This window comes from Vidua chalybeata, chromosome 5 (genome assembly GCF_026979565.1).
Source record: "Vidua chalybeata isolate OUT-0048 chromosome 5, bVidCha1 merged haplotype, whole genome shotgun sequence".
NCBI classification, from domain to species: domain Eukaryota; kingdom Metazoa; phylum Chordata; class Aves; order Passeriformes; family Viduidae; genus Vidua; species Vidua chalybeata.
This window is the reverse complement of record NC_071534.1, coordinates 46,391,726-46,404,013: the sequence shown is the minus strand read 5'-3', so window position 1 is coordinate 46,404,013 and position 12,288 is coordinate 46,391,726. Positions and strand designations below refer to the sequence as shown.

General features: G+C 41.3%; 1 protein-coding gene across 1 annotated transcript; it reads right to left on the bottom strand.

The window, feature by feature from the left end:
• Positions 1-257: 257 nt before the first annotated feature.
• On the bottom strand, positions 258-11,723 carry IFRD1 (interferon related developmental regulator 1). The gene is made up of 12 exons (XM_053944100.1): positions 11,289-11,723; positions 9,488-9,592; positions 8,484-8,565; positions 7,939-8,063; positions 7,506-7,663; positions 6,142-6,192; positions 5,869-6,047; positions 5,660-5,768; positions 3,538-3,672; positions 2,712-2,840; positions 1,641-1,736; positions 258-944 (listed from the first exon to the last, which is right to left on the bottom strand). The coding sequence occupies exons 1-12, from the start codon at positions 11,332-11,334 to the stop codon at positions 855-857; spliced, it is 1,305 nt and encodes a 434-aa protein (XP_053800075.1). The 5' UTR covers positions 11,335-11,723; the 3' UTR covers positions 258-854.
• Between the last annotated feature and the right edge of the window lie 565 nt (positions 11,724-12,288).

Here is a 12,288-nt window from a genome sequence, read left to right as displayed (position 1 = left end):
CCAAAACTAGAAAACGAGTCAAAACCATTAGAGAAGCAATGACAAATCAAGATTAGGCAGCTGTGCAGACCACATGCAAGAATAAGACACCTTTGAATCACAGCAAGGTAGACTCGCACATAGCATCTACTAACACACAGAGAATACCCCAAGCATGTGTCTGAACCAGCAAATAAACCCATCCCTTTCATACTTTAGGTTTTACCAGTGTTACAGCTTTTCATTCATGGAATAATTACTTTTACACAGACAGCAGGCAGTGAGAAGCATCTTTATTCCAAAAATTAAATACACAATTTCGGAACACAAGAATCTTGCTTTTACTTTACATGGAGGCAAATATTTGTCATTCACTACTTCACTGTCAGTGGAAGTTCCTGAACTTCATAGTCCCTTGTCAGGATAAAGCTACACTTATATAAGGATTTCTTGTCTACAACTGGAGTTTTAAAAAGTTACTAAAATAACTTCACACAAACATGATCATCTTTTTGTATTAGCACATTCTTACCAGAACACTTGGCCAATTAATTACTTTACCTTTATATAAAGAATCCAATCTGTCACACAGCATTTGACTACAGTTATACACCCCATTTAATATATCAGTTACAACATAATGGACCTTTGAGCTAGTGGGGGGCTAATATATGGTATTATAATGTATCCCTGCACCAAATGTTACATCAATATATATACAATGTATATGCAACTAAGCAACAACATGCATTATATTTACAGACTATGTAACAAACCTGTGCACAACTGCAAACTGACTATAGAAGTGAAAAAATTCATTTATATGGTACAAATTTATTTGAATTATGAAAATTGAACCCCATTGAAAAGGGAATCTAAAAAAATTCCCCCACATCTGCTCTTTTATCACGACATTTACTTCTAGCCTTTGTCCGAGCCTTGAATGCTGCAGAGTTGTACAAGTGCTACAAAACAGAAAAAGAAAAAAGAATTACATATTGCCATAAGGCTTATGCCCTTCAGGTATTTTTCATGTTACAAATCAAATGAAAATATCCTTTTATTAATCTTTGAAATAAACTGGTAGGCCTTCTAAAATTTATAGTTTTATATATATCTTTGCACCAAAGACTAATTTGTGTGTGGATATATATATATGGACAGACAGATATTTAAAATAAACTTGGCCTGTATAAGAAAGGCTGAACTATGAGTAGTTCTGGAAGCCAGTCAGTCAAGCAGATACCATGTAGGTTACATTTACCCCCAGATTCAACTTGACAGCACTGTTCCCCAGATTATATGCAGGATTAATGCATTCACAATCAACAGAAAAAGGCCAACCTCCTAGTGCCTATTTCACATTGTAGAGTTTGGGATATTGTTTTTATAAAGACTCAGTTTCCTGTAGGTCCCTCCTGAAAAGCTCTCAGAAGAGACCAAGTTTCACATGTGTGGAGCATGAATCTAGTACCCAGCAGCAACCACATAAACCTTCAGACCCCTTGGAAAAAACATAGAAGCAGAGACATGCCCAGTGAAAAAACTAAGAGCTCATAGATGCATACAAGAAAGGCTGGGTTTCATTCAAGACAATGACAGCTTCTGAAATGCAGGAGTAATTAGACAAGAAGAAAATTCATTAAGGTGCAATAACCTACCCTTTCAAAACGGGATATCTTCATTGTTTTAAGAGTAGCAGCATCCAGCATTACTGGTGGACCCAGCTCAAACACATTTCGAAGAAAGTCATTTGACTAAACAAGAAACATACCAAATGATTAGTTTCCCCTCTAATTATCAAGTCTCTAAAGTTGACTACTGTAAAATATCAAGTATTCCAGTAAGAAATACTAAGATTTGTGTCAAATTGCTGCTATCTTTTGCAATGAAGTCAAGAACACTTCCTTCTTTAACCAGAATAAGGCTAAAAGTGAAAAGAGCCACCTTGAGAAGACAGACAGGTACTCCTGTTTCCTTTGAAATTTTTGTCTCAGCAAATGAGACACTGTTCTGTTCTACACAAAATCAAGACCTGTATGGCTTCACAACACCAGTTTTAAAATATCTGGCTGTGAAAGTAGTACTTGAGAAAACTGAAAAACCTGCTACAAGCCTGAGCTCCCTCAGTCACACAGAAATTCAATTAATACAGGACTGAAGATTTTAACCCCATGATTATCACAGCAATTTGGGAGCATATATTCCTAAGCTACAGCTCCTGCTTCTATTACATATGTAAACAGATGACTAGTAAACAAGTGGTTCCCAGAACAGAGAAAGATTCATACCTTCTCTTCTGGAATGCTATCACCATTGGCTGCAAGTTGTGTTAATTTTTTTTTACTAAAACTTTCCCTTTCTTTTACAGGCTTGAACAGGAAGGGTGGAGGCAAGCAGCTTTATAACAGCCAGACAACTATACTACTTCGCTGAAAGAGAGTGGAGGATTCAGGGAAAACCCTGAAGCTAAAAAGATATTCATCTTAAATTTCTTACTTCTTGGAGAAGTCGATTACTACACTAGCACACCCAGGCTACAACTCAGAACCAGCTAACCCAGACAGCTGTAGCTCAGTGTAATTAATGTTTTAAGTGCTGTCTTTAACACCTCAAATGCAAGGCTCATTACTCCACTAAGTTCTACTCAGGATTTTGTAATTCAGACTGAATTACATCAAAGAAGCCAGACACCGAGGAACAGTCTGAGCAAATGTCAAAGAGCAGCTCACCTGCAAATGGTATTGCATCCCTGACCCCAGAACCTCCTTGAACGTCTCATAAGTTTGTTTTTTAACCCAGCAGTCAATATACATGCGCTCAGGTCCAAACTTCACCATCTCTGTAGGAAAGTCACGCTCCTATGCAAAAATCAAAGGAAACAACATCTCTAATTTTAATTTAAACAGTCTTTTGTCCTAGCAATTTGATATATCTCAGTGAACTTTATTTTGACTGATAAATTTGGCACACCAAAACCTTCCAAATAACACAGTATACGTATCCTAAAGATTGTATTTGTTCATAAAGTAGATGCACACCTACAGTCAAATCTCATGTAGAACTTGAAGCTGATAGTCTTCATGATTACAAAACCTTTTAAAAAACAAACACTCAACTTTCATCTTTAAAATTACTTTAAGAATTGGACTTATCTCCAGGAAAACCAGTTCTGAGTGCAGAAGTCACCTTTAAGTCAGACTGTAAGCCTCATTTAGTCTCTACCTTACAGGTATTTGGGACAATGGAATGTTTTAAGTACTAATAGGCGACTCAGATCCTTCTACAGGCAGAATCCCAGAGGTGACTTCAAATTATGCCAAGCCTTCTCCTTGGCTTCCACAATGTTTAACTATTCCCAGTATCTTTGTTCAACATTCCTAAAAAAAAAGCAGTTCTATTCCACACATATGGTCAGATTATGAAATCTCACTTAAAACAGCTTTTTCCTGTTTCTTTCACTGAAAAGGTAATTCTGTTTAATAATAAAATTGCTTTCACTAAATTGTACACTATGTATTTTGAAGGTCAAGATTGTAACTAAGACAAAAGAATCACCTCAACAGCCCGTAGAACTTCTCTGAAGACAGATCGCTGCTTTCTTTTATCCACTTTGGCCCGGTGCTTGTTTCCATCAGTAGCCAGAGCTCTTAGTTTCTCTGTTAGAAGGTCCATATCTTCATAAAAGAAATCCTAGGTTACCAGAAAAAATATTTGTTTAGTTTTTTTTTAGATTTTATTTTATGGCCTTAACCTTTTTCCCCACAAATAAGAAAATGGATTTCTTTAAATTTTGGGCATGTAGATCTCTACAACCTCTTACTTTTTTAAAGAAGACAGAGAACGCTTCTGCAGCTCCATTTGCAGCATTGAAACCAGCAAGAACAAAGCCACAGCACCCAGTTTACCAGGAAGGGCACTAAAAAAGTTTGTTTGGTCAGCCATGTGACCTATACACCTCCATCAATGTGCATATACCTGCCAATCTGTTCTACTCAGTAATTCCAAGGGACTCCAAACTGCTTAACAGATTTGCTGAACTACTCCTGCCAACAAGCCCAACAAGCTGAGGGCACTTTAATGTTATCACAAAATCCCTGCTGCTGGAGGCAAACTGTGAGACACCACTGGACTGACAGCATGGAATATTTAGGTGTAAGTCTGGTATGGAATGGGGAATTACGAAGCTTTTTTTTTTTAATGCTTAACAAAACACTAAGTAAACTGTAACAAATAGCTTTGTGTTATTCACTTAATATGTGCTTTATGTATATATAAATATTTTCTCTGCTGCATTTAATTCAGCAGTAGTTCACCTGGACTAATAAGAATGTATGTAAGCTTACGTAAAAAGTTTTTTGTGGTTGTGTGGATTTTTTTAATCTGAATGTTTTCTCATATCAACTGACTAGAGTGAGCTTACTGCATGCTTTCTGAAAGGAAATGGTCAAGGGCAAATACATCAAGCATTTTTAATCTGCACTGATTGTTAAGGATTCAGTAAGAACAATGATTAAAGGGGCATTTCCTCAATGCAACAGCAGAGATTGTAGTGAATAGTCTCATTTGTTAACACATTTTAAGATTTTAAGTACTTGCAGTCGGCTTGACCAAATAAAGGATCAAGTTGTGGTTTCCATTTATTTTTTTCCTTTCAAAGTTGACTTCCATAGCCAAGAGACTCAAATCCACAGTGCTTGCATTTATCACTGCTTACAGAGCCTTAACATTGTTTCAGATTATGCTGTGCTAGTGTGTCATAATTCCTGACTTAAATGGAGTTATCCTTTCACTTTAAGCGGCACTCTGGCAAAGCGCAGCAGCCTTGATTGAGTTGGGAGCCCTTCAGGCAACTCTCCCAAACTGTGCCACGCATAAGCAGAGGGAGGCTGTTTCCTTCAGTGCTGTCAAGAAAAAAGTCTGACAATTAATAAGTAATTTTGAAGAATGTAAATGCAACTTTAGCTGTGGACAAGCTAATATTGAGCAGTTTGCACCTAATCCAATTTAAAAGCAAACTCTAAGAAATCTCCCCAATTCAAATATTACTGTTATCTGTATGAAATTTGTGCCAATTCTTTAAAAACCTCCCCCTTAAAATGACTGCCTAGTTCTTAACTGACTAAAATAGTCAAATGCTGTGAAATCATCATGCAATACAAGTTATTCTTCTCAGGTTACCTAAGTAAGAATAGTGAAAAAACAATACTTAAAGTCACCATGTTTTCTCCCTGATGATAGATTTTTGGCTGTGAGAGCAGAATTGTGCAGGCTATGAATTACTCAAATTTGTCTGCGTAAGCATCTGATGAGTGATCCCACTACAGTAAACAATACTGTTTCATTCTGGAATCTCTCTAGAGGTATCTTTTTTATTCTATTTTAAAAGCAGGTGTTGGATTCAGATTTAAATCTTGCATTCCATATTTCTAGTTGCTATTACATAGTATTTGATGCATTTTGTTATATGGGTCCTGTTTTGCAATGTAGAAATTAAGTGTAAAATATCATAGCTGTGAATTACTGCTATACCCACTTAGACTGGGTGGACTTAGAAGAAACATAAATCAAGGAATTATTTGCTACTTGTTGAGATCCAGGGTGGTATGCAACACAGGTTAAGTAATTTGTGTCATCATTGTCCCAGTGAAGGACGGTTTAGTTGCTGACATCTACTTACAGTATCTGTTTCACGTGCCAGTTCAAACAGAAGTGCTAGTGTTTCTCCAGCAGCTATCCTCATGTTGAGATCATCACAAGACAGCAGGCTTGGAAGCTTATGTAAGTGCCTAAGGGGTAAGTCATATTCCATTAAGATCTAAATTTTATTGACACGGTTTCATTGCATATAAAGAATCATAAATTCTACTTTCCAAGAAAGATACTCACATTTCAATTTTCTTCTTCACTTCATTCATTGGACAAATGGTCAACAATAGTGTCCATGCTAAGAGAGCACTGATGTGAAGCACAGTATTATGGGTACTTGATACACCATTAGTGTCTCTATCCCGCTGATAGGCCTTCATGAAGATGTTTTCCAGGCATTCCATAGTAGAGTACAGTTCCTGTACAAGGGAAAAATATAACGGAAGTGGTTTAGGAGTCACACATTTACACTTTGTCAGTTTATTACATTTGAAAGGCATCAATCAGCCTTACCGTAATGTCATCAGTCACAATGAAACAGCAAATCCCTAGGCAGGTTGCACACTAGACACAAAAGAAAAAAAAGTGTCAGTATTTGACAACAATGTTACAGTTCCAAACTTGGGACCTTTGAAATTTAACATCTGGAACAACAGAAATTTGAGATTAAAAACCTTAGCAGAGTCTAGAAGTCCCGAATCTTTAATTCAGCTGCTTTATAATACTTAGCTCTCAATTCTCATCTACCCTCAGGATATTTTACAGCATTTGCTACTCACAAGCCTCCACTTTTCATGTATTATTATTTTAAAATAGCTTACAAAACCCTTGAAAAAGCTCCACATGGCATTCTTTTCACCCAATGATTTTAAATCTCATGAGGATTTTCAAACAGAAATGATGCTGATAATTATCATAGCTGTGGGAAATATTTTCTCCTTCTGACCACTATTTCAATTAAATAGCATAAAAATTCTGCTCTTGAAAAGCCTTTCCTGGAACTTTCCAACTTCTCCTGCAGATCTGTTCCCTAGGCCCCATATTCTAGTTCAATTTCTCTTACAAAGAGTAAGAAAAAAAACCCATTTGAAAGTGATGCTGGCACCAACCACACACGATTCAAAACTACATTTGAACAGGACAAACTTTAATAGTTGTTGTTTATTTGTAGAAATAACTGCTGTTGAACTAATATTACCCCCTTTTTGCGCCCGACAGTATCAGCTGTGCTACAGCTTGACTAGAATAGGAATAGCCAGCCACATAACAATAAAGGAAAGTTGGAGAATATTAGCTGAATCTCTGAAGTTTAAGCAAAAGTAAAACCCTTGGGAAGCACTTTGGACAATCTTCTCTCACTATTTTGAGCATATTGCTGATGTATGGATGAGATGACCGGGCAAAAGTAACTTGGTAGAATGGCTGTATTGTTTATGTAGTCTCCAGATGTGCTACATGTGATTTTACCATAAATAAATGTATATGCTTAAGTAACATTCCTGTGTTGTTTAAGAATAAAATTAAATTTCAAGAATAAAAATAAATTAACACAGGAAGGATATATCACGCAGTGGGAAAGTGGGAAAATGTTTTCTAGGACCCCAACATCAGTCCCCAGAATTGCAGTAAGGAAGCTGCAGTACAGTGAGTTCAGACACTTGACAAAGCAGTACATGTAACAGCTAAAGAAGAGAATCATGTCCAACCTTCAGGTGGAACTTTTTAAGCCAGTGAAAACTGCTAGACATCATTGAGGGCGTATGTCAACATTATGAGTACACACTAGTGCGGTAACCTTTAGTCCTGGATTACACAATAGTGAGCTGGTCAGAAGCAGCCCTCTGTCCCTGCCTGGCAAATAAACATTTCATACTTACAGCCTGTCTGGCTTGGATACTGGCTGTTCCATCACAGACAATCTTCTTCAGAACTGGACCAAGGGTCTTAAAAATTTCCTCGCTTTCAATTCCTGACCCCATCTGCACACACAGAAGACATGCCAGTCCAGCAGCTGCACACTGTTCATCGCTCTTACCTAGGGATTAAAACAGTGATGAGCAATCACCTTTTGCCCTGCTTTCCTCCTTTAATCTTTTAAAGATAACAGTGAAAGCATGTAAAGGAAAATTCAGGAACCAATAGATAGAAGATAACTTCAGTTAATTTTCTAGGACAGTTAAAATGTGACACCTACATTTAAAAAGTAATGCTACCTAAATTTTTAAGAGAACATTCACAATCTTAATTTCTTTTAAACAACGTGCTATTTCATAGGGATTATTGCTTTCTAGTACCATGCATATTAATTACCTTTCTTTATGCAGCGCTCAATGCTATCAGTTAGAGTCATTCTCCTTTCCATGATAAATTCATATAGTATTTTAGAAGAAAATGCACTTTTCAGACTTTCAAGGGCTGCTTGTCTTGTCTTTGCACTGTTAGAAGAGAGAAGGAAGACCTCCTGAAATCAGCACATATCAGTTAAACCTCTGCCCTTGCTTTATGGCGATTTATATTTGCCTACACCCAGTAGTAAGAGTAATCCACAGAAGTACCATGAAGAAATGAAATGCTCTGAATTGCCTCCTTACTCAACGACAGCAAAATTTTGTTTGGAGATAAGAGTTCACAGCAGTTTTGCTGGCCAGAAAGAAAGTCACTCTACTTCAATATATTAGAAAAGTCAAGTCTAGCCCATTCTAAAAAAACAGTAGAAGGAAAAAGGTTTTCTTAGATCCAGAAGTCCTCCCTAGAGTAAACATCTAAGTAAGCATAGAAAGATTTGATGTGTATTTTCCTTATTAAATCAAGCAAGAAAACAACGCATTAATTTGTTTCTTCAAAGCAGACTATACCTCTTGTCCAATGTAAGATCAATAAATCCCTTCAACTTGTATTCCAAGTCTTCTTGAGTGGCTTCTTCATCAACTTCAGGCCCTAATCCAGAAGAAATAATTTAGTCCTACTAATACACATTTCATTAGCAGACACAGTCATTCCAACACAATGCTTTTAACACCAATAAGAAAGCAGCTTAATATAGAAAACAGCTACAGAATTGTTCAGTATCAAAGCAGCATAATGCTGTTAAACCTACTATATAAGACTGTGCCCTAAAATACTTTTATACAAACTGGCCTATTGATACATTTGTGCTGTTTCTAGATCTGCTTCTTACACATGTCAAGAATGAAAGAGTGAATCAGGTCTTACATAAATTTTCTCCATCTGATGACCATCAGCCAATTCTGTCAACAACGCATTTTTATCCAGTCCACTACACCTACCCCTGGAGTACAGTGAGGTGCTTACAGCTGATGCAGTGAGTCAGAGCAGTCTGTCCTATATAGCATCAATTTAAGAGTGGCCTGTATCCAAAGATGGCTCCCTGCTTATCTCCCTGTATCAGGCTTTCAGGTCCCCTCCTTTCAACAAAATGGCATTAGAGTAGTCCAGGTTGCAGAGATGGTAAAGGAGACAAAGAACAAATCTAGCTCAAAACAGGCAAATGTGACTCTTCCCATCTTAAACTGTTCTGCAGCTCTTACTGCTTCAACTACCTGTTATGATAATCCATGTCTTACAGTTCACCTTAAAATTCTCATTGACTCTGTAGCAGCACTCTATATCTTATCGTCTCTGTATCTATATTCTCTTCTAATAGAACAGAGCCTGACAGTTTCACAAGGCTCATGAAACTTGGAGTTATATTCTTACCAAACAAAAACAACAGCCACTGGATTAACTATCACAGTGTTAATATGTCATTATTTCTACTTACAGTCTACTACTTAAAACTACTAATCAGCTCAGGTTTTATGTTTTTAAAAGATGAATAGATATAAATAAAAGAATTTACCATCCTCAGTGAAGCTAGCAGGATCACTGAAGCCACTGCAGTGGCTCATGGTTTCAATTGAAGCATCTTCATCACTAAAAGGCTGCACGTTTCTGGGCTGACCACCTTAAACAAAGATGAATACAATAGTTTGGTCATTTCTCATACAGAAAAGGAAGATCGGAGGACCAGAAGTAGAACTGAACCCTCCCAGAGCAGATTCACTCTCCCTGACCCAACCACACAGCACGAACATTTCCATCCTCTGTTGGTTCCCTTACTCCCACCTACTCTGAAGACCTTGTTGGCTCTGTTCTGGAAGATCATTTGTGAGCAGTGAAGAAGGACCCACCTAGTACTGGGTCCAATTCCTACTCTAGCTATTGGCTGAATTCCTATTGTAAATTTAGGATCTTTCTACAATCCACTTCATGTTAATGTGCTTTAAAAATAGGGCTACGTTAATTTAACTGTTAGAATGAGCTACCTAAAAAAACTGCCATACAATCTTTATTTTTTAATTCTGAGGAACTTCAAGACAATGTAAGTTAAACCTTTGGGCAAACATACATTACCCAGTTAAAAGCAGGGTTTATGAGATTAGGTGTAGTAAGTGCAGCATCAGCTACGTCCAACACTTTTACTACTGAATTACAAGTACAAGCCAGAACGTCAAACGCTTCAACAGGGGATAGAAGTTTTCCCTCTCAGGACAAAGAAGGCCTTGATGCAGCAGCTTTCAGACTTTTTGATGAAAGTAGTATTTTTAGCAATGTTCACCTCCCTTTTAATATCTGTTACTTCTCCAACAGTTCCCAAAACATCATTTACAGAAATCTGAATTCTGTTCGTTCAGCTATTTTTTTCCTAAATTATTTAGAAGGTTGAACACAGGGTTTACCAGCTTTAAGGAGGCTCCCTGACTACCAAGACCCAAAAAAACTATTTTTATCGAGACAGACTCAACTTTCAGTTGGATCAGTGTCCAAGTGCTTTCTAATGAAGTTAGTCACACTCCGGAAGTTTTGCTACTTTTAGCTGTATCCACTTGTATCATTAACCATAACCCAAAAAACCCCACCAGCCAATCCATGAGCCAACAAACTTGCAGGCTCGTAGCTCTCACATGGCCACATTCTTGCTGCTGCTATCAAACAGGGATTCAACAGAAGTGGCAAGAAAATCAGCAAGCCCTTCACAAACTAAAATAAGAGCAGTTGCAGAAACACCCGAGCAGTTGCTCACTTCCTGAAAAATTGGTATTAGAAACCGATGCTGCACACAGCTATGCTAGCTTGGAGTGCAATTTCTCACCACCCCACAAAACCTCCGCTCTGCCCCAAGCATCAGCACCACAGACACGCACATTCTGCATTTGTATGGAGACCGCTCATTTAAAAACATTCTATTTTAGGCTAAGAAAAAGGATTGTTTCTTTAAAGACAGAGCAGCCTTTCGGTGGTGGTGGTGGCGCAGCGGGCGGCCGCTCGAGCCGCCGCTGGCCCGGGCCGCTCCCGCCGTCGCCGGTGGCGCCAGCGCGGCCGCGCCCGCCGGCCGCGGCTCCCCGGCGCATGCGCGCAGCGGCGTGAGGTGGCGGTTTCGGGGACGGCTCCTGTCACCCGCCCGGCCCCGGCGCGGCCAGCGAGAGCCCCGCGGCCGCGGCCAGCGAGAGCCCCGCGGCCGCGGCCGCCCGTCCGTCCTCCTGCTGCTCACCCACCGGCCGCGGGGAGGCGGGGCACGGCCGGACAGGGCGGCCCTCCCACGGCGACGGGAAACGCCGTCTAGACCCCGCGCCCCTACCCGCCGGCCCGGCCGCACTCACCGGCTCCGCGCTGGTGGTTGCTCCCCCGCTTCTTAGGCTTGGGCATGGTCGCAGCGGCGCTCAGCTCGGCTCCCGCGGCCCCTCTCCGGGTCTCGGTCTCCCTGCTCCCCCCCGCCCGGGAATCAGCGACAATCAGCCGATGGAAGAGCAGGAGCGCTTTTTACTCCAACGCCTCTGCGAGGCTGACTTCTCGGGCCGGGGCAGCGGGGGTGATTGGCGAGAGAAGGCGGATGGCGAACCGGCGGCAAAGGCAGAAATCCCCGTGGAGGCCCGTGAGCGGAGTCGATGCATTTTTCTCCTCTCAGACACCCGGGGCTAAAGGCGCGGAGGGGGCGCCGGAGCCGCTTTTATAGCCTCACCGGACTGCGGGGGCGGAGCCCCGCGCCGCCGCAGCCAATGGCCGAGCGTTGCGACGTTGGGCCGCTGACTCAGCGACGCGAGCTCGTGACGCGAGAGCGCTGCTGCCCAGTGGCGGGGCTGGGACGTCAGCGGCGCCTCGCGCGTCGCGCCGCGGTGCACGCCGGGAGCGGCGGGCCCTGGCGCCGGCCCAGGGGCGGTGCTGGGGGCGTCTGAGGCCGCGTGGGGCGGGGGACAAAGCGGCCCCGCGGTGCCCGCGGGTCCCTCCGTGCCGGCTGGGCTCGGCTTCCAGCCTGCGCCGTGTGCGCGGCTGGCAGTGGGAAGGACAAACTCGGCTGGGCCGTGTGCAGCTCTGTGGGTGTGCAGGGCTGTCGCCGGCAGTGCTGGCCGTGTGGGCGGGGAGTGCCGGAAGGATTCACAAAATCACACAACGGTTTGGTTTGGAAGGGACCTCTGGTGATCCTCCAGTCCAACCCCCTGCCAAGGCAAGGTCGCCTGGAACAAGTGGCACAGGGACGTGCCCAGGTGGGCTTTGAATGTCACCAGAAAGGAGAATCCACGATCTCCCTGGGCAGCCTGTTCCAGTGCTCTGCCTCTGTAAAGTTCTTCCTTGTGTTGAGGGGGAACTTCTTGTGTGTTGGTG